This window comes from Eucyclogobius newberryi, unplaced genomic scaffold (genome assembly GCF_026437365.1).
Source record: "Eucyclogobius newberryi isolate DKJ021-1_F unplaced genomic scaffold, fEucNew1.0.hap1 SCAF_2, whole genome shotgun sequence".
NCBI lineage: Eukaryota > Metazoa > Chordata > Actinopteri > Gobiiformes > Gobiidae > Eucyclogobius > Eucyclogobius newberryi.
Window position 1 is genome coordinate 19630996 of NW_027315834.1, and position 22301 is coordinate 19653296.

Consider the following 22301-nt stretch of genomic DNA (forward strand, 5'->3'; position numbering starts at 1 on the left):
AAGACCCCTCATCAAAACAGGGGAACTGCTACAGAGAACATGATCCTTTACTCCATTTCAGTGCAGACGAAATGAAGAAATAACTTTTGTACTATATACCGGTACATTCTTTGAACTATGACAGTGCTGTCTCACTAGTGCAATACCTTCACCGCCCTGCTCTGGTATGACTTGTAACTCTGCCCTCTGTTCAGCTGTTCGGCTCATGCAGCCCTCCTCCACATCAGCGCCACCTTTTTAGTTGAATAATATATTTAACTTTAGATATTGTTAATTATCGGTCATCATTTTCTATTGCATATTCCTTTGCACATTCCCTCTGTGCAGAGCTTGTTTCTACTTAAGATTAGAATAAAACAGACATCAGTCCAAAACTACAGTCTCTGCTTCACAATCGTAATTATTTGTACTCCAGAGGGTCCAGGAGTACAGCTTCAGTTAAAATAGGCCCCTTAGTGCCAGGGGTTGAAAAAGAAAAAGTATAATTTCCACAACTCAGTTAGCCTATTCATTGCAATTTTGAGGAGGGACTATAAGTACGGAAACAACGTGATATTTGCATATCGTTACATCTTTATATTGATGTGGCCCATTTATTTGATCATTTCAAACTCACTGGTCAAATGTCTACCTCTACATGCACTCACAATGCAAAACATACAGGACATCTAAAAAGACTTCATTCGGTCAAAAAACCGAACAGCCATGCTGACCCCCCCTGTGTGTGTGTGTGTGTGTGTGTGTGTAGGTGTGTGTGTGTGTGTGTGTAGGTGTGTGTGTGTGTAGGTGTGTGTGTGTGTGTAGGTGTGTGTGTGTGTAGGTGTGTGTGTGTGTGTAGGTGTGTGTGTGTGTGTGTGTGTGTGTAGGTGTGTGTGTGTGTAGGTGTGTGTGTAGGTGTGTGTGTGTGTGTAGGTGTGTGTGTGTGTGTAGGTGTGTGTGTGTGTGTGTGTGTGTAGGTGTGTGTGTAGGTGTGTGTGTGTGTAGGTGTGTGTGTAGGTGTGTGTGTGTGTGTGTAGGTGTGTGTGTGTGTGTGTGTGTTCGAGCTTTTCTAAAGCTCTTTGTTGTACGTGTTGTGGCTCAGGAGTCATGACTCATGAACATTCAGGAAGTACTAGTACACGCACTTGTACACACACTAGTACACGCACTTGTACACACACTACACACACTTGGACACGCACTTGGACACACGCTTGGACACACGCTTGGACACACGCTTGTGTCACGCTCGTCGCGTGCGGCTCCGCGGAGAGTGGCTGGACACGGAACCGCGGTGAAGTTAGTTTCACGTTGGACGTTGGACATTCGCCTCCGCAACTAGAGCGGGAGCTTCCTCTGAGTGTGCCCCGCCTGCAGTAGCTCGACGCGGGGAGCTGCGCGCTGAAGTGCCGCTTGGTACTCCAGTTAGGGACCGACTCTAAAGTACCGTCTGTTTAAAAATGTTATCTTAAAAAATATCAAACGTATTTATATTAAAAAAAACAATATTGAGCATGAATCCAAGTTGCTAATATTAGATGCATTAGTCCTTTTGGGCTGAAAATTTTCAGCTGAAGATTATTTTCAATAGCTCCTAAATCAGCTAGCCTAGATAGTAAACGCTAAATGATTATGGTAGTTTGAGTCTCCAGGTATCACACACACCTTTTACTTTTTCAAATTAACCCTTTATAGATTTTTGAAATAATTTATTTTCCGTCAAAAATCAAGGATTCTTTTCAATAGCTCCTAAGTCAGCTGACCTAGAAAGTCAAACCCAAGTTATTATAGTAGTTGTGGTCTCCAGGTATCACGCACACCTTTTACTTTTTCAAATTAACCCTTTGAAGATTTTTAAGGAATATTTTTCATCAAAAAACAAGGATTCTTTTCAATAGCTCCTAAGTTGGCAAACCTAGATAGTAAATGCTAAGTGATTATAGTAGTTGTGGTCTCCAGGTATCACGCACACCTTTTACTTTTTCAATTTAATCCTTTTATAGATTTTTAAGGAATATTTTTCGTCAAAAAACAAGGATTCTTTTCAATAGCTTCTAAGTCAGCTGACCTAGAAAGTCAAACCGAAGTAATTATAGTAGTTGTGGTCTCCAGGTATCACGCACACCTTTTACTTTTTCAATTTAACCCTTTATAGATTTTTAAGGAATATTTTTCATAAAAAAACAAGGATTCTTTTCAATAGCTCCTAAGTTGGCAAACCTAGATAGTAAATGCTAAGTGATTATAGTAGTTGTGGTCTCCAGGTATCACGCACACCTTTTACTTTTTCAATTTAACCCTTTTATAGATTTTTAAGGAATATTTTTCGTCAAAAATCAAAGATTCTCTTCAATAGCTCCTAAGTCAGCTGACCTAGAAAGTCAAACCCAAGTGATTATAGTAGTTGTGGTCTCCAGGTATCACGCACACCTTTTACTTTTTCAAATTAACCCTTTGTAGATTTTTAAGGAATATTTTTCGTCAAAAAACAAGGATTCTTTTCAATAGCTCCTAAGTTAGCAAACCTAGATAGTAAACGCTAAGTGATTATAGTAGTTTTGGTCTCCAGGTATCACGCACACCTTTTACTTTTTCTATAAAGGGTTAACCCTTTATAGATTTTTAAGGAATATTTTTCATCAAAAAACAAGGATTCTTTTCAATAGCTCCTAAGTTGGCAAACCTAGATAGTAAATGCTAAGTGATTATAGTAGTTGTGGTCTCCAGGTATCACGCACACCTTTTACTTTTTCGAATTAACCCTTTCTAGATTTTTAAGGAATATTTTTTGTCAAAAAAAAAGGATTCTTTTCAATAGTTCCTAAGTCAGCTGACCTAGAAAGTTAAACCAAAGTTATTATAGTAGATTGAGTCTCCAGGTAACACGCACACCTTTTACTTTTTCAATTTAACCCTTTTTGAATTTTAAGGAATATTTTTCGCCAAAAATCAAGGATTATTTTAGCAGTTAGCAAACACCGTAGAGTTGCTGAACTGACTGATAAACGGTCAAGGAAACGGCCTGTGCTACTGGACCCTGGACCACAGAATGTCAGCAGAGCTTTGAGGCCTTAAAAGCCAAGCTCACCACGGCCCCGGTACTTTGCCTACTCTGACTTCTCCCTCCCATTCATTCTGGAGGTTGGTGCAAGTCATGCTGGATTGGAGGCAGTGCTCTCCCAGGACCAGGAAGGGAAGGTGCGACCTCTTGCGTACGCCAGTCGAGGCCTGCGCCCAACTGAGCGCAACATGTCCAACTACAGCTCCATGAAGCTAGAGTTGTTGGCCCTTAAGTGGGCCCTGACTGAGAAATTCAGGGAGTAACTGCTAGGACACAAATGCGTGATCTATATGGACAACAATCCCCTGAGTCATCCCTCCTCAGACACACTGGGAGCTGTTGAGCAGCGCTGGGCCGCCCAGTTGGCCTCTTTTGATTTTGAATCAAAATATTGTTCAGGTGTAAGTGTAACCAAAATGCTGACACTTTGTCTCGCCAGCCTGGCACTTCCTTACAGGAAGTGGCAACGGGAACTTGGGGCACATGTCTGCCTGGGCAGTTAAAACAAGCCCTACAAGGAATGGTTACACAGGCAACACAGTCCCTTGTGACTTTTCTACCGCAAGTTGCCCCTTCTGACCTCCGCGAGCTTCAGCAGTCTGACCCCGCCATACAGGAGATCCTGACCTTTTGGCAACAAAATCGACAGCCCACTCGTGAAGAGCGACGAGCCCTCTCTTCGACTGCCCTCTTAGTGCTGGCCCAGTGGGACCGCCTGGTAGAGTTAGAGGGGCTGCTGTGTCGGCAGGTGTTTCGTCCTGACGGTGGTGGGGCTGTGTATCAACTCCTTCTGCCTAAAGCCTTGGTCCAGAATGTCCTCACCCAGGTCCATCAGGAGCATGGACACCAAGGAATAGAGAGGACTCTGGCCTTGCTGTGTTCCCGGTGCTATTGGCCAGGTATGTCACGGGAGGTAGCCCAATGGTGCCAGGCTTGCGAGAGATGTCAGCATGCAAAGGACAACCAATCGGTTCCTCACGCCTTTATGGGCCACTTACTGGCTTCACAGCCAAACGAGATCCTTGCTATCGACTTTACCCTGTTAGAGCAGACCTCCACTGGTCTGGAAAACGTGCTGGTCATGACTGACGTTTTTAGCAAATACACACTTGTAGTTCCAACCCGCAACAAGCACGCTTCCACTGTGGCGCAAGTCCTGGTCACAGAGTGGTTTGCAAAGTTTGGTGTGCCGGCACACATACACTCTGAGAGCACTCTCATCCAGCAGTTGTGTAAGCTGTATGAGATTACAAAGTCTCGGATATTGAACTATTGGCTATTGGCATGAAGCCATATTATCTGCCCCGGGAGTTCTCGCATGTGATTTTGATCGTAGTCTATGTGGCCCCGTCTGCCAATGCTAAATATGCTTGTGAAGCACTGCTCTCCTGCACTTGTAGGCTGCAAACACAGCATCCACAGGCTCTCTTCCTCATCTCTGGTGACTTTAACCACGCTTCTCCCTCTTCTGTTCTACCAACATACACCCAAGTATGTCACCTGCCCCACCAGAAACAATAGAACATTGGACTTGTTTTTTGCCAACACCAAAGAGGCTTATTCTTCTTCCCCCCTCCCTCCCCTGGGCAGCTCGGACCACAACCTTGTACATCTGAGGCCTGTGTATGAACCCATCATGCGCAGGCAGCCTGTGGTGTCCCGTGTGGTGAGGATGTGGTCTGCTGAGAGCGAGGAGGCTCTGAGGGACTGCTTCAGCACCACTGTCTGGACTGAGCTTTACGGCCATGGGGAGGACATCAACACCATCAGAGAGTGCATCACGGACTACATCAACTTCTGTTTTGAGAACATTGTTCCCTCCCGGACGGTGCGGTGTTTTCCAAACAACAAGCCATGGATTACCCGTGAACTGAAGGCTCTGCTGAAGGAGAAGAAGAGAGCCTTCAGGTCAGGGAACAAGGAGGAGCTGAGGACTGTGCAGAAAAAGCTGAGGAGGAAGATCAGGCAGGCTGAAGCCGGCTACAAGAGGAGGATGGAGGAGCAGCTGCAGCAGAAGAACATTCAGGGAGTGTGGAGAAGCCTGAAAACCATCTCGGGCTTCAAAATCCCCCCTGCCCAGACAGAGGGGGGTCTACAGTGGGTGAATGATTTAAATGCTCACTTCTTGAGATTTGATTGGTCACCCGCCCCTCCCCCTGCACAGCTGCATGCTCCCTCTTCCACAGCTGGACAATGTCCTGCATCCGTTCCTCTTCATTTCTCCGCCCCGGACCATCAGCTCCCCACTTCTCCTGGACTCACCCATCCCCCCAGCACGCACACAGTCCCCCTGCCAACCACTGACTGTCACAACAGCACAGGTGAGGAGTGAGCTGAAGAGGATTAAAGTGAGGAAGGCAGCAGGACCTGACGGCATCAGCCCCAGGCTCCTTAAGTCCTGCGCAGATGAACTGTGTGGAGTTATGGAGCATGTCTTCAACATGAGCCTGAAGCTGAGGGTGGTAACACAGGTCTGGAAGACCTCCTGTCTGGTACCTGTGCCCAAGACACCGCGCGCCAAAGACCTCAACAGCTTCAGGCCGGTGGCTCTCACGTCCCATCTGATGAAGACACTGGACCGGCTGGTCCTGGACCACCTCCGCTCCACCGTGAGCTCAGTCATGGACCCGCTGCAGTTTGCATACCGGCCTGGCATTGGAGTGGAGGACGCCATCATCTCCCTGCTGCACCGCTCTCTCTCTCACCTGGAAAAGCCTGGCAGCTCTGTGAGGATCCTGTTCTTCGATCTTTCCAGCCCCTTCAACACCATCAGCTCCTGAGGGACAGGCTGGAGACTGCTGGTGTGGAGTATGACCTGGCAGAGTGGATCCTGGACTACCTCACGGACCAACCCCAGTTTGTGAGAGCACGGGACTGTGTGTCTGACACTCGGACCTGCAGTGTGGGGGCGCCCCAGGGCACTGTCCTTGCGCCCTTTCTCTTCACCCTTTACACTGCAGACTTCAGACACGACACTGCAGAAGTTCTCTGATGACTCTGCCATCATCGGACTCATCACGGACGACGATGATGCAGAGTACAGGGGACTGGCGCAGTACTTTGTGGACTGGTGTCAGCGGAACCACCTCCTCATCAACGCGGGGAAGACCAAGGAGATGGTGGTGGATTTCCGCAGACGCCACCCCACTGCCCCCTTACCAGTGAACATCCAGGGAAGGGACATTGAGAGAGTGGACTCATACAAGTACCTGGGTGTTCATCTGAACCACAAACTGGACTGGACTCATAACACAGACGCACTGTACAGGAAGAGCCAGAGTCTGCTCTACCTCCTGAGGAGACTCAGGTCTTTTGGAGTGACAGGGCCACTCCTGAAGACCTTCTATGACTCTGTGGTGGCATCAGCCTTCCTGTACGGTGTGGCCTGCTGGAGCAGCAGCATCGCAGAGAGGGAGAGGAGGAGGCTGGACAAAGTCATCAAGTCCAGCTCCGTCCTGGGCTGCGCTCTGGACTCGGTGCAGGAGGTGGGGGACAGAAGGGTCCTGGCTGGATTCACATCTATGCTTGATCATGAGTGCCACCCCCTGCAGTCCGCTCTGGAGAGCAGCTTCAGTGAGAGACTGATCCACCCTCGCTGTGTGAAGGAAAGGTTTCGCAGGTCTTTCCTTCCTGCTGCTATCAGACTTTATAACTGTGATAAAATGTGAATATATGATTATTTTCTGTGATATATTTTATCTGCATAATAGTGATATTTTATCTGCATCATTAGTCTAAGAGTAGAACGGGTGTGTGACAAACTGCATTTGTGAAGGGGTCGTAAAGATGGGCCAAAGGATGTTGCCCCAGGAGGGGGTGTGACAGCCCAGAGGAGTTTGGGTAATGTTTACCCAAGGCTTGATCTCTAGGAAAAATATCAGCTGTAAAACAAGTGCCTTGATGTGAGGCTGACCAATGAGAAATTTGACCCGCCTATTCCAGAATATCTAATAAAACCAACCAGCATGGGAAAAAACGGGGTGAGACGCAGGAGGATCACGCAGGCTGCGTACCACAGCCTGCGTGATCAGTCCCGGTGTTTTCTCCCAAGCTTGCCATACAAATGTCTGATATTTCTGTGTCGTTTCATGTTCTAAGTTGAATTGTGTTCTTGATGTGTTACGGAATAGCATCGGTGTTTGTCTAATTCCATGACAATAACTAACACTGTTAGTCCTGAACACTCGCAATACTGACTTAACAATGTGCAATTCCGTCATATGTGCAATATGTACCGTCGTGACACATATTCATGTGCAATTACTGTCGTGATCATATGCAATGGTATTTATGTATTTATTTATTTATTTTTATCTTTATTATTTTTCCCCTCCATCCCTTGTTGGGTAATGAGAGTTTTTGTTTATAAGAGATCTTCTACTGAAAGTGTTTTTCAAACTTCCTATAAGTGATCTGTTCTTTTCTTCTGTATCTACCTCTGTATCTACCTGCGTTGCATCAATGAAATTTCCCCATGTGGGACAATAAAGGAATATATTATCTTGTCTTATCTTACTCCGTACCACCCAGCAGGAAATGGGCAGTGTGAGCGGTTCAATCGAACACTTCACAATATGTTGCGTGCTCTTCCTGCATCCCGTAAGAGGGACTGGAGTGGTTGCTTACCCCAGGTGCTCTACGCATATAACACCACTCCCCACCAATCCACTGGTGAGTCTCCATTCTTCCTGATGTTTGGGCAAGAACCACATCTGCCTATTGATTTCTTGTTGGGTAGGGTGCAAGACCCCGTGGGGGGAAGTGTGCATGAGTGGGTGTTACGACCACCTGGCTCAACGGCAGCCAAACAAAGAGGGGAGTCGACACAGCATTCACAATAATTAATAGTATATTTCTATTATAAATAATCAGGCCCTGACAAAAGAAACTAATGTATCTGTGTAGATGGCAACTAACTAAGTGTAGTGTGATATGTATCGTTGCAATGAAAATGTGCAAAAATAAACAGAAATAAAACTGTGCTGCCACACAGTACAGCAACCAGTCTTGGGGCGCGGCGAGAGCGAGAGAGACTGCTCCCACCAGCCTCCCTTATATCCAGGCTGGCTCCACTCAAGCCAAATGATCCTAAGGTGTGTTAGGAGGGACCTGCAGTGGAGAGAATCACCTGGCAACCAGGAGAGGGTGCTGACTCCCACTGCCCAGGGAGCTGACACCCCTACAGAATCCCTAGGTTCGTAACAGTGGGTGAAAAGAGCACCAGACGCGTCTTCAGATGGCTTTCAACGGGCCAAGAGAAAGATTGCGTCTGGCGGCCTCACGCAGAAAGGCAAATCATGACCAACGGGTCAGAGATGTGCCATTTAAGGAAGGCCAGCTGGTGCTACTTCGCGATTACAGTGCTAGGGGTTGTCGGAAGACCCAAGACCTGTGGGGTCCTCAACCTATGTTGTCCTGCAAGCCCCAAGGGAAGATGGTGTGGTACACAGTGGTACACGGTGGCTCCTGTGGATCAACAAACCAAGGTAAAAAGGGTCCACCGATCCCTGTTGAAGGTCCTGCTTTGCAGTGACTCCCCTGCCACTGTCCCTGGTGTGAATCCTCCGGATGCACCTGTAGCACCAATCGTAGAAGATGAACAGTCATTTGAGGATGATTTGTTTTTACAGCCGCCGGTGCGGCAGCCAACAGTTGTGCCCCAAAACTCATCCCATGTCCCATTACACGTGCCGAGTGATCAAGAACCATTAGTTGCTCTCCCCACCGTGGTCACTGACCAGGCTCCGCCAGCAATTGACCCTGTGGCCAATCCTGGCTTCAGCGAGGCATCTGTACGCCGGTCCACTCGCACGACTGCTGGCCAATACCTAAATCCCCACTGTATTCCAAGGTCCCTAGTTGAACAACCATCCGGCCAAGGTGCTCTGCTTCCTGCTTCCGAAGAGTGCACACGCTTTTTTGCTCGCTCCGCTTGCTATCGCTGCTTTCCTTATTTATTTTGCTTTTTAATCAGTTTTTGTCTTCCAAACATTTTTGCTTTAGACTTTTTTCAAGTAAACCAAGGATTTTAAGAACATTTTTCCAGTTTTAACGACATATCTGATGCCAGCGACATGTCCGGGAGAAGAAGTGAGAAAGACTGTGAACGCTGTCGGAAATATCAACAAGAAATTAATGAGCTGAAAACACGGATATTTGTTTTGGAATCTGAAAAAGTTCTTCACGATACCATTCCTGTGTCAACCGACGGTAAGAAGAGCACACTTTTTACAAGAAAAACTGCTACTTTCAACCTAAACCGCAGTGACTCTGTGTCGTTTCCAAAACTGTCTAAAAACCAGAAAGACCAGGCTGTTTCTTGGAACAAACTTGGAGCAAAGCCTAAACGATACAAAGATAACGTGAAGTCACCTAAAATACAGCTCACCAACAGATTTTTACCACTTTCAGAGATGGAATTAAATGAAAAAAGGAAAGATGACGTGGCCAAAATACAGCGAGGAGGATCTGTGCCAGGAGCCAAGGTCAAGATTGTTTTAGTTGGGGACGGCGCGATAAGTCACATGACGCATGAAAAGATAAACACACATTCTTTTCCAAGCGCCACTGTTTCTGAGATAACGTCACTCCTTCCAAATATTATGGCTAAGCATGGAGGAGCTAAACAGCTGATTGTGCACGTGGGTGCAGTGGACATGCGGCGGGAACAGACTGAAGTTTTGAAAAAAGACTTCTTGAAGTTATTCGACGTGCTTGATAAAATGGAAATCAAAACTTTCATAAGTGGACCTCTTCCAAACATCGACAGGAGGATAAACAAGTTTAGCCGGCTTCTTCAGCTGAACACATGGCTGTCCAAAGAGTGCTCCCCGAGAGGACTACACTACATTGAGAACTTCTATCTATTCTGGAAACGAGAGGACCTGTTTAAGAGAAATGGCCCCCACCTATGCAGAGGTGGAGTGAGGGTGCTGACAGAGAACCTGCTCCACGCTCTGAGGCATTGGACTGGGCCTGGACAGGGTCCAGAGCAGATAGTTAGAGAAGAGAGGAATGAGAGAAGAATTCCTGCTCCCTCAGCCAGAGACCGAGCCAATGTTTCAACATCAAAAGCACCACAACCTCAGCCTCCACCAAAGGATTCATCAGCAGCTGCTCCACCACCACCAGCAAAGGATTCAGCTCCAGCTGCTCCACATTCACCTCCACCGCCTCCAGCAAAGGAACAATCTTCAAAGGCCTTGGACCCATCTGTGACAAGCCCAACAACATCCCTGTCATCGCCCCTGCCTTCACACCAGCCCTGGGTTCCCCCTGCAACATCTACTCCCACTAAAGATTCATCATTCTCCTTCTCATCTCCTTGGCCTTCCCAGCCATTTTGAAAGTCTGATCAAATCAGGCATTAAGATGGCTCCACTCACGCCCAATATAGCAAGGGCTATGCCGACTACACCAACAAAAGCCCCACCACCCATCCCCCCTCGCCTCTCACCTGGTCCCAAACTCTCCTTGGCTACAAAAGCCCCACCACCCATCCAACCTCGCCTTTTACCTGGTATCTCCCATAGCTAGGATGCACTGGGTCTCAGCGTTGCCGGGACGTATTGTCACATTAAAAATCAAACCAACCCGGGGCCCTATATAAAAAGAGCCCCCCCTAGTGCTATTTCTGCAGTCACATCATCACACAGATGGAAAAACAAAATGCGAGTCAGGCCCAATCTGAGAAATGTGATTCATATTCCCTGTGAAAAGATAAAGCCCAGTCCCACTGAAACTAGTCTGAAACTTGCTGTGCTAAATGTCAGATCCTTATGTAACAAATCTCTCTTAATTAATAATTTTATTTCTTCTTATAATCTTGATTTTATGTTTTTAACTGAAACATGGCTTGACAAAAACACAGGAAATGTAGTTCTGATAGAATCTGCTCCACCCAACTTTAAGTTTGAATCTGAAACACGAGAAAACAAAAAAGGGGGTGGAGTCTGTGCTGTCTTTAGAGATGAAATAATTACCCGCAGGTTGTCTTTTGGGGTGTTTTCATCATTTGAGTATGTATCCTTTAAAATGGAGCTAAAACGGTCTCCATCCATTCTCTTCATTGTTTTATACAAGCCTCCCCAGCACTGCCAAAGTTTTATTGATGATTTTACTGAGATGCTTTCAGTCATATGCACAGACTTTGATGGTTTGGTCATTACAGGTGATTTCAACGTGCATGTTGATAATATTTGTGACAGAAACGCTAAAGAGCTTGATGCTGTCCTTGAAACCTTCAGTCTTACTCAGCATGTGAGATGCCCCACCCACAGCAAAGGACACACTCTAGATCTCATAATTACAAAGGGGTAAATATTTCAAATGTTAATGTGATCGATGTTGCTCTGTCTGATCATTTCTGTGTCTTCTTTGACCTGTCTGTTTCTCCCCAACCTCCGGTTGGTCCTGCAGTTGTTCAGAGGAGACACATAAGTGATGGCACAGGTGCACTGTTTATGGAAATGATAAACTTTGAAAATGTCTCATGTTCTAATGTAAATGATTTGTTGAACTCTGTTACATCTAGTGTTTTGAATGTTCTGGACACCATCGCCCCTATAGAGGCTAAAATGGTTAAAAATAAGCAGAAGGCGCCGTGGAGAAATGATGATTCGGTCAGGGCACAGAAAAGGAACGGAAATGGCGCAAGTCAAAGCTCCAGGTTCAAAAAGAGATTTACAAAGAAATGCTGAACATGTACAACCTAATCTTATGTAGAACTAGGGAAAGATATGTTTCTGAAATAATTGGAAGCTGCAGTAACAACTCACGTGTCCTGTTTGCCACAGTAAACAGATTAACAAACCCTCCAGCTCAGCTGCCGTTAGAACTCATTTCCACATCCAAGTGTAATGAGTTTGCATTATTCTTTAATGACAAAGTTCAGGGCATTAAAAATGCTATAAATCCCACAATGCAAAAAATTACCCTAAAACCACCAAGACACTTAGAGCTAACTCACTTTGCACCAGTAACTGACAAAACTGTCCATGAGATCATCACCAGTCTGAGTTCATCTACATGCTGCCTTGATGTGTTACCCACCAGATTTCTAAAGTCTGTGCTGAACAGTTTGTTAGCACCATTCACTCACATAGTTAACATGTCGCTTCAATCTGGAATATTCCCAATGTCTTTGAAAACTGCGGTCATAAAGCCTCTCCTAAAGAAGAGCAGTCTTGATGCCGCAGTACTGAGTCATTACCGGCCCATCTCTAATCTGCCATTTTTGGGCAAAGTCCTTGAAAAGGTTGTTTACCAACAGCTCACAGATTTCCTCTTAATAAACAACTCATTTGATGTTTTTCAGTCAGGTTTTAGACCTCATCACAGCACTGAGACTGCTCTTGTCAAGGTGACAAATGACATCCGCCTGAACACTGACACGGCAAAGCCTCAGTCTTAATTCTGTTAGATCTGAGTGCTGCTTTTGACACTGTCGATCATGGGATCCTCTTACAGAGACTAGAGGACTGGGTGGGCATCACTGGCACTGCCCTAAACTGGTTAAGGTCCTATCTGGAAGACAGGAAGTACTTTGTTGAAATTGGTAGCTGTGTCTCAGACCACATGACCCTGACCTGTGGAGTGCCCCAAGGGTCAGTCCTGGGTCCCCTTCTGTTCAACCTCTACATGCTGCCGTTAGGTCAGTTGATACGCAGTGAAAATGTGTCCTATCACAATTATGCAGACGACACTCAGATCTATGTTTCACTATCGGCAGGTGACTATGGACCAGTAGATTCACTCTGTCACTGCATCCAACAGATCAGTTTGTGGATGCAAAACAACTTTCTCCAGCTGAACTCAGACAAGACTGAAATAATCGTTTTTGGCCCACAGAAACAAAGAGAAAGTGTTAGCGGTCACCTCCAGAGTCTCGCTCTAAAACCTACAAACCAAATTAGAAATCTGGGGGTAATAATGGACTCAGACTTGAACTTTAATAGCCACGTCAAATCAATAACATCAGCAGCTTTTTACCATCTAAAAAACATTGCCAAAATCAAAAATATAGTGTCAAAACCAGATTTAGAGAGACTTATCCATGCGTTTGTCTCCAGTAGATTAGACTACTGTAACGGCCTGCTCACTGGCCTCTCCAAACGAGTTGTAAAACAGCTGCAGTACATCCAGAACGCTGCTGCTCGGGTCCTGACAAGAACCAGGAAGTATGATCACATTAGTCCTGTTCTCAGGTCTCTGCACTGGCTCCCTGTGGCTCAGAGAATAGACTTTAAAGCAGCTCTGCTTGTGTACAAGTCTCTCCATGGCCTAGCACCAAAGTACATCTTGGATATGTTAGTGCCATATGAACCATCTCGGACTCTGAGGACCTCAGGGACCGGCCTCCTGCTGGTGCCCAGAGTCAGGACAAAACATGGGGAATCTGCGTTTCAGTTTTATGCAGCTAAAATCTGGAACAGTCTTCCTGAAGATGTGAGACAGGCTTCAACTCTGACAATGTTCAAATCTAAGCTAAAAACAGTTTTGTTTAGCTGCGCATATGACTGAAAGGATTTTTTCTTTGCACTCTTCTCTTTTGTTTGTGATTTTATTAGTTTAGAAAATCAGTTGGATTGATAATTTTTACTTTAGTTAATTTTATTGTATTTCTGTTTCTGTAATTTCTTTGTGATTTGAATGCATTTTTCCTGCTGTGAAGCACTTTGAATTGCCTTGTGTATGAAATGTGCTCTACAAATAAACTTGCCTTGCCTTGCCTCCTGTGTCACCCTCCAGGCTGACACAAGCAGTTTTTAGGCCTTGGTGTTAAGTTGTGTTTCATCGTCGGGGTGACGATGCATTTCGGGGGGTTGGAATGTGGCAATATGGGCTGTAGAGGCCTGTGCTGAGGGTACACTTACCTGCCGCTCCGTGGCGCTCAGCTGGCAGACTATTTAAGCGCGCCCTCCTCATCCGCCTCTCGTTTCGCCCACACGCTCTTCCGGGCCTTGGTTGTTGGCCACTCCGTCCTCCATTCCAGGTAATGACAATCCCGCGGCTTCGATTCATTCATTTCACAAATTCATGAATTAAATTCTTCCGGTAGTGCTGCTGCAGTGCCACAGGCACCCATAATCCAGTCCGGGGCTCTGGCAAATCACCTAGCAGGTAATGAACTCCCAATTCTCCTCAGTCATTCAGTTTCAATGCTCCTAAATCCCGGTTTGCCCCAGATACACCGGTCAAGTACACCCGTTTGGCTTTTAACGCCTTGTCCATGACCACGCGCCGCAGATTGCGGCGAAGGCGCTGTTGTGCGGCAACAGCTGGCCAACGTTGCGTGCGCTGGTCCACTCAGTTTGGATGCAGCCTGTGGTGTGGAGCGATCCCATTGAGCAGCTAAGGAAGTATCGTGTGCTACTCCGTCAACCATGCCCGGTATGTGCCGAGAATTTATTAAGATCAGTTTCGATTGAATGTAGTAATTCCACTGGTAATATTGCAGGTCTCCTGTGGTGGTCCGCAGCGGCTTGGGCACGCCCCCCTCTGCTGTTTAGTTCCTTCTTGGCTTCTTTTTGTTTTGTTCCTGCTCTGTTCTGATCCTTTATTGTGCCTATTTTGCCGTCCTGTTTTGTTCCTGTTTTGTCCCTATTTTGTTATTTCGCCTACTATTATAAAAACTTGGGTTTGACTTTCTAGGTCAGCTGATTTAGGAGCTATTGAAAAGAATCCTTGTTTTTTGACAAAAAATATTCCTTAAAAATCTACAAAGGGTTAATTTGAAAAAGTAAAAGGTGTGCGTGATACCTGGAGACTCAAACTACTATAATCACTTAGCGTTTACTATCTAGGCTAGCTGATTTAGGAGCTATTGAAAAGAATCCTTGTTTTTTGACGAAAAATATTCCTTAAAAATCTATAAAGGGTTAAATTGAAAAAGTAAAAGGTGTGCGTGATACTTGGAGACTCAAACTACTATAATCACTTGGGTTTGACTTTCTAGGTCAGCTGACTTAGGAGCTATTGAAGAGAATCCTTGATTTTTGACGAAAAATATTCCTTAAAAATCTATAAAGGGTTAAATTGAAAAAGTAAAAGGTGTGCGTGATACCTGGCGACTCAAACTACTATAATCACTTAGCGTTTACTATCAAGGCTAGCTGATTTAGGAGCTATTGAAAAGAATCCTTGATTTTTGACAAAAAATATTCCTTAAAAATCTACAAAGGGTTATTAATTTGAAAAAGTAAAAGGTGTGCGTGATACCTGGACACTCAATCTACTATAATAACTTGGGGTTGACTTTCTAGGTTACCCGATTTAGGAGCTATTGAAAACAATCCTTGATTTTTGACGAAAAATATTCCTTAAAAATCTACAAAGAGTTAAATTGAAAAAGTAAAATGTGTGCTTTATACCTGGAGACCACAACTACTATAATCACTTAGCATTTACTATCTAGGTTTGTTAACTTAGGAACTATTGAAAAGAATTCTCGTTTTTTGACGAAAAATATTCCTTAAAAATCTACAAAGGGTTATTAATTTGAAAAAGTAAAAGGTGTGCGTGATACCTGGAGACCACAACTACTATAATCACTTGGGTTTGACTTTCTAGGTCAGCTGACTTAGGAGCTATTGAAGAGAATCCTTGATTTTTGACGAAAAATATTCCTTAAAAATCTATAAAGGGTTAATTTGAAAAAGTAAAAGGTGTGCGTGATACCTGGAGACCACAACTACTATAATCACTTAGCTTTTACTATCTAGGTTTGCTAACTTAGGAGCTATTGAAAAGAATCCTTGTTTTTTGACGAAAAATATTCTTTAAAAATCTACAAAGGGTTAATTTTTTAGCCCAAAAGGACTATGACATCTTGGATTAGCAACTTGTATTCATGCTCAAAGTTCTTGTTTTTTTTTATAAATATGTTTATATTTTTTTAAGATAACAAACGGTACTTTAGAGACGGTTCCTAACTGGCGCACCAAGCGGCACTTCAGCGCGCAGTTCCCCGCGTCGAGCTACTGCAGGCGGGGCACACTCAGAGGAAGCTCCCGCTCTAGTTGCGGAGGCGAATATCCAACGTCCAACGTGAAACTAACTTCACCGCGGTGGACACGGACTGGACTCAAGGGAAAGCATGAAGACCGTTTATGCGATCGTTTGTGCGCTTATCTTTTGTGCGTCTGAAGAGCTGGACTTTATCAAACAGAGACGTTTTTTTAACACTTCAGAGAATGTGGCAATGGAGGTGGATTTATCCCGAGTGCGGCAGCGAGTGGATCCGCGCTTTTTGTCCGTCACTATAGACGCCAGCCTGGCTTCAGATGAAAAGTTCATGTATCTTTTGGGGTATGCGACTCGGTTATAGCAGTGTTAATCCTGTTACCTGTCCCGCACTAAACCTTTCATTTTCCCTTTCGTTTGACACTCTAAAGCAGCTTATGTCCTCCAATTTCCTCTTTGTGGATTTCCATTCCGGTAAAACACGCCAGAAACAATATGATCCTTTTGTTGTATTAATACGCTACAGTGAAGGTTCTGATCAGTTAATTAAATCAATTATTGCTTACTAATGGGAGCATTGTGGATTTAGTCTCATTCTTATGTAGAGTACCATGAAACAGCTTTTATTGTAACTAATTTGTTTGTGATGTTATAATCAAATAACTCCTTTATTATTTGAACCAGATCTCCAAAGGTAAGAGCACTGGCCAGTGCTTTAACTCCAGCCTTTCTGAGGTTTGGTGGGACAAGGCAGGACTTCATGGTCTTCACTCCTCAGGATGTTTGGCGCTCAAAGGTACCGCCAGGTAATATCATCTTGTTTTGCTACTAAAGATCAGGTTTCAGGACACGTCACAATTCACGTCACAATTGTACTAATATGGTCCTGGTTGTAACCAATTTTAGTTCTCATCTGGACTTGGTTTGGTCCGGTTCTAGTCTAGATCAGGTTCTGGGTTAGTTCAATTTTGACGTGGTATGTGTGCAAGTGTGAATGCACACAAAGGATGATTCTTATGTATTTTCTGTTGCAGCAGCAAATTTGTGTGACAGGGTTGGGCTGCCCTCTTGGCTGGAAGACAACCTGAAGAAGGAATGGATCCAGCAGCAAATACTCCTAAAGAGAGAGGATCTGCAGAGAAAATATAAAAGAGTTAAATTCACAGGTCCATATAGCAACACTATATACTAAACATAGCTGTATTATACTGTAAGTCATTCAATTGTAAATATGTATTGTAGAGGCTACAGTGGACCAGCTGTATGCTTTCACTAACTGTTCTGGGATGAAGCTGATTTTTGGGCTCAATGCTCTGCTCAGGATGGCTGACAACCGCTGGAACAGCTCCAATGCACAGGCGCTCATGCACTACTGTGCATCCAGACAGTACAAGATGTCATGGGAGCTGGGCAATGGTAGGTCACACCAGAAGCACCCAGGGTATAATGTGCGGCTTTTATCAGGCAGTAATCAAACTTCCTCATGTTGCATAATTTGTGGTTTGCTGTGTCACGGTTAAATTCAGGTTTCTCAGTTGTCACATGAGTAGACATTTCAGAGATATTATGAGCACCGCCTTGTTTTTGCATTTACAGAGCCAAACAGCTATGAGAAGAAAGCCGGCATTCGAGTCGATGGCTTACAGCTGGGAGAGGATTTTGTCCACCTTAGAAAGATCATGTCAGAATCTAGATTCTATCAAAATTCCGGACTATATGGCCCAGATGTCGGCCAACCCCGAGACCATAGGATAGACATACTGGAGGGGTAAGTTTGCTATAGGCCCTCTTTGTGTATGGATAAAAAGTGCCTGTGATCATGCCAATTAATTTCGCTAAATGAACAAATACAACCCCAAAACACAAAGTGTATTCTTCCATTAAAAAAAACAATTAAAGCTGCACTAAGTAAGTTTCTGGTGAAGGGTCCAAAACATTCTAATCTCCGTGGATGTTATGGTTTGCCTGGAATGTTCCAAAGTATTGCATACACTCTCGACAAAGACCTGAGCAGATGATTGCCACTGAGCCACGTTTTTTTAGGAATAAAAATGCCTGTAATTGAATAAATGCAACTTCACACTTATACTGTGGAACATTCCTTAAGCATTCCCTTTGCATACTTCAGTTAAAAAGAGGTTCTTCTAAAAGTGTTGGGACTCCAGTTTGTAATTGAATTTTATGTCACATGGAAGTTGATTTATTGAAGGTATTTCCTTTACTTGCACATCCTTAACTTGGATCACATGAGTTCAATATTTCAGTTGAGCGGAATGAAGCTGCATATTTAGAAAAAACTTTGTTGTCATTTCTGCTGTAGGTTTTTGCAGAGTGGATCTGAGGCAATTGATGCTTGTTCGTGGCACCAGTGAGTTTGAATTAGCTTACACCATCTGATACAAAACAAAGTGTGGCAGGTAAACATCAAAAGTGCAGATACAATGTTTTTGAGCTGTTTTTGTGTAGTTATTATGTAAATGGAAGAGATACATCTTTGGAAGATTTTCTGGACCCTGAAGTTCTGGACACGCTGACCTTAAAGACTAATGAAGTCTTGCAGGTAAAAACATGGAGCTCAGAGGTAAAGAGAACCATATTTTCCCAATCACTAAATATGTAGTTTTGGTTTAGAAAGTGAAACAGGCATCTCCACAGAAGAAAGTATGGCTTGGAGAGACAAGTTCTGCATACGGAGGAGGAGCTTTGGGGCTCTCTGACTCGTTTGTTGCTGGTTTCATGTAAGTCCAGATAATGTATTGAAAATTAAACATAATGCATTATTATACTATTTTTGATTGTAATGAGACAACCAGTACTTGAAAGAAGGGATTTGGGTTTACTAACTTACATGTAGTCGTGTCTTGTGACATATAAATTATCCTCTATTTTAGTTTTGTATCATGAACATTTTGTGAACTATGGATTTCCACATTCTTATTTTGTACAGGTGGCTGGATAAGTTGGGCCTTGGGGCCATACTGGGCTTGAATGTGGTCATGAGGCAGGTGTTCATTGGTTCTGGGAGTTACCACCTGGTTGATGACAATCTCGACCCCCTTCCTGTAATTTTCTAATTGCTATATTTGGCAGCTTACCAAGTGAATACCTATTGAATATGATCATCATGTGTCCACTATAGGATTACTGGTTGTCTGTCCTCTACAAGAGGCTTGTTGGCCAACAAGTGTTGTCGGTGAAAGCAGTTGGTAATTACACACTTTTGCATAAAAGAGTGCGGCTTTATTTGCACTGCACAAACAAAAAAAGGTATTTTACTTATTGAATCCTGAAGATGAAAAAAGGGTGCACCTTTCTGACATATTTGAAATTCCCTAGTTCTGCAAATGGAGCCGTCACACTGATAGCGATGAACCTGAATCACAAGGCAGTGAGGGTCTTAGTGCCTGCACACATGGCATCCAGCACAGTGGTGGCGTTTGTCCTGGAGTCTGACCCGAGCGGGGGAGAGGGACTCTACTCCAGGTGCTCCAGTGCTTTTCCTCAATACAATTGTTTATCTTCTTAGCATGTAAAAGCTTCCGATTTTAAGTTGAAAGTTTTTACTAGAAGCCACCAAGCACCAAATTGAAAACATTTAAAAAGTTTGTTTATGTTTTTAGATCTGTAATGCTAAATGGAGAAGTGCTGAAGATGGTGGATGACACAACTCTCCCGGATCTCAAAGGAGCTTCTCTGGCTCCCTCAGAGCATGTGCATCTCCCTGCCTTTGCTTTATCTTTTTTTGTGTTCAGTGATGTCAGGGCACCAGCATGTTTGTCACTCTAACCAGACAACATGTAGTCAGTCACTATCCTTTTGTGCACTGAGCAGTGGTTATCATCGCTGGAGTACAGATACTTGAAGTTCAGTTCTTCATTTTGAAGAGTACATATATTTACTGTATTTTAATTTACTGAATTGTTTGTTTTGAATCACAACCTACTTGATTTCTGTGCATTTTACTTTATCATCATCATCATCCTCATCCATTTAAACTGTAACACTAGAAAAATAAAACCAATAACTCTTTGTTATACAGTGTCTATATTTTTATTGATTATTTGTCAGAAATAATATATTGTTCATTACATTGTTCTATTCTTCTTGTTCCTCCCCATGCGTGATAATGTAACACAGATCTGTAGTCCAGGTTGCCAGCAGGATCAATATTTGACTGGAACATTTGCTTAACCTGCAATTCAATGGGCATTCTTAGGATACATGTAAAGTTATATAACCAAATGGCTAGTTCTTCTTACCTCCTCCAATGAAAACCTGTCTGCTTGGGTCACAAGTAAAGTCTGCAATCTTTAGCAAATATGTATATGTATATAATATAACACGCATCACACTGAATAAACAGCATGCTGTTTCAACTTACTCTTCTTTATGTATGAAACCCTTGGCATCTGAATCAAATAACTTAAAAGCATTTAGGATGGTTTCCTCGGCATCAGTACCTGAATGCACAAAATGTAAATATTATTATTTTCTTTACCTTGGAGGAACTAAAGGATCTTACCATGCAGCTTTTCTCCAAATAGATTAAGAAACATGGTGAAGTTGATGGGTCCTGTTGCTTCCTTTAACATATCCTCAAGTTCATTGTCCTTCACATTGAGCTTACCTTCAAAACATACGTTCAAAGTTATTTGTAAGGTTACACATTATTAAACTATTACACGACAGTACAGACCTAAAGATGCATATGTGTCTTTCAAGTCTTCTCTATCAATGAATCCATCTCGATTTTGGTCAATTAAAGTGAATGCCTATCAAAAACATGTTTTAACTGATATTAATGTAGCTTACATCTATATCTATAGAATAAGACATTTTACCTCTTTAAACTCTTGGATTTGAGTTTGTTCGAACACGGAGAAAACATTGGACGATGCTCTCTGGGCTCTTTTGGCACCTCCTTCTTTCTTCTTCGTCTTTCTGCTGGCCTAATAGAACAAGATTATTATTAAAAGTGCATGCACACAAATTAAATGATCCAGAGACGTACCATCCTGAATGTGTCGTTGTTGCTGCTGCTGCTCCTGCTGCTGCAATAGAACGATGCAAAATGATCTGAGAACATAGTTTAAATACAGCAGCTGCAGACTTGAATGAAGTCTTGGGGGGAAATCTGTAATCTAAATGGGACCCCCCAAACGGTCGAAGATCACCATACATGGGCAGTATGATCAGAGCCTGACAACTGCTGTCCTTAAATCGTTTAAAGGCTTTCTATTTACAGTGATATACATTCATTAGGTGTGGGCAAGGAGATGCTAGATTATTTTATCAACAAGGCCTTATTAAGTCAAATTTACTTTTATGAGCCTTTAACCATGTTATAATTTACTCAAAGTTGTAGTTCCAATGAGTCGAAGCATGCAAATCTGAGTAATTCTGCTTCTTCTCCATTTGAGGCTTGAATTATCAGAAAAATACTATTCATCAAACCCATTATTCAAGACCACTTGCTTGTCCACTTAAAAAAAAAAAAAAAATACTGCTGAATTTACGTCTGTAAAACAATGTTGATGTTGTTGTTGAAATCTTTTCTTAAATCCATCCATCCATCCATCCATTTTCTACCGCTTGTTCCCTTTCGGGGTCGCGGGTGACTGGAGCCTATCCCAGTGACTTCGGGCCTTAGGCGTTTTCGTTTCTTTTCTTAAATGATTGAAATAATAATTGTAAATATATATTGAATCAACATAACCAAGAATCAATCTATCCAACCCTACTTCAACATTGAATAAATGTCCTTTTGCTGTCTGGAATAGTAGTTCTGGGTCCTGCGTTCAATTCACGGTGGGGCTTTTTGATTGGAATGTGCATATATTCCCTGTATATCCCATAGTGATCTTCTGGAAAGAATTTATTTGTTGTGTCGTCGATCACAGCAATTTTTCTTTTGCGTAGGCTAAAAGAATCAATTCTATAAAATTAACTTACTAATAGTTTAACCATATTAAACATTAAATACAAGATTAATTCCAAGAAGCCCTCATTTAAATTTTGTCTTATTGAATTTCAACTTTACATTGAACCTATTTCTCCAACAACAAATGCCTTTGATAACTACATGTTTCTTTATAATACCCCTGATATTGCGTATATTTGTTATCAACATATTTGAGAGCATAAATTGACTAATTAAAAAGGATGATGAAAAACAAAGAAAACAATATCAGGACAATATCAGGACTTCAAAAGTTATTGATACCTCTCACATGATGTGATCAACATTGGCAGGGATTTGAATCTTATTGGAAGCACCACACTGTCTGAAACTTTAATC

The 22301-nt window shown here is 43.3% G+C and overlaps 2 protein-coding genes across 3 annotated transcripts; one reads left to right on the plus strand and one right to left on the minus strand.

The window, feature by feature from the left end:
* Positions 1-16090: 16090 nt before the first annotated feature.
* hpse (heparanase) lies at positions 16091-19977 on the plus strand. 2 transcript variants are annotated; one of them, XM_072454157.1, is made up of 12 exons: positions 16091-16348; positions 16688-16809; positions 17041-17169; positions 17246-17419; positions 17600-17771; positions 18324-18371; positions 18470-18563; positions 18635-18741; positions 18951-19065; positions 19143-19270; positions 19340-19486; positions 19624-19977. In XM_072454157.1, exons 1-12 carry the CDS (start codon positions 16137-16139, stop codon positions 19787-19789), a joined length of 1614 nt encoding a protein of 537 aa, XP_072310258.1. In that variant the 5' UTR covers positions 16091-16136; the 3' UTR covers positions 19790-19977. The 2 variants fall into 2 exon arrangements, with proteins under 2 accessions (XP_072310258.1, XP_072310257.1); XM_072454156.1 differs by having other exon boundaries at positions 17038-17169; positions 19624-19976.
* A 106-nt stretch (positions 19978-20083) lies between these two features.
* Positions 20084-21110, minus strand: LOC140367616 (myosin light chain 5-like). Its single transcript, XM_072454161.1, is given in 8 exon segments — positions 20084-20141; positions 20143-20195; positions 20263-20311; positions 20385-20463; positions 20526-20630; positions 20700-20775; positions 20845-20952; positions 21015-21110. Coding segments are annotated over 8 exon segments (588 nt in total). The 5' UTR covers positions 21090-21110; the 3' UTR covers positions 20084-20098.
* Positions 21111-22301: the final 1191 nt, after the last annotated feature.

Coding starts and splice junctions, on each gene's coding strand:
- hpse (XM_072454156.1), top strand. CDS start 16,137: ATGAAGACCGTTTATGCGATCGTTTGTGCGCTTATCTTTTGTGCGTCT. Junction 18,564..18,634: donor AGACTAATGAAGTCTTGCAG/GTAAAAACATGG, acceptor GTTTTGGTTTAG/AAAGTGAAACAGGCATCTCC. Junction 18,742..18,950: donor TCGTTTGTTGCTGGTTTCAT/GTAAGTCCAGAT, acceptor TATTTTGTACAG/GTGGCTGGATAAGTTGGGCC.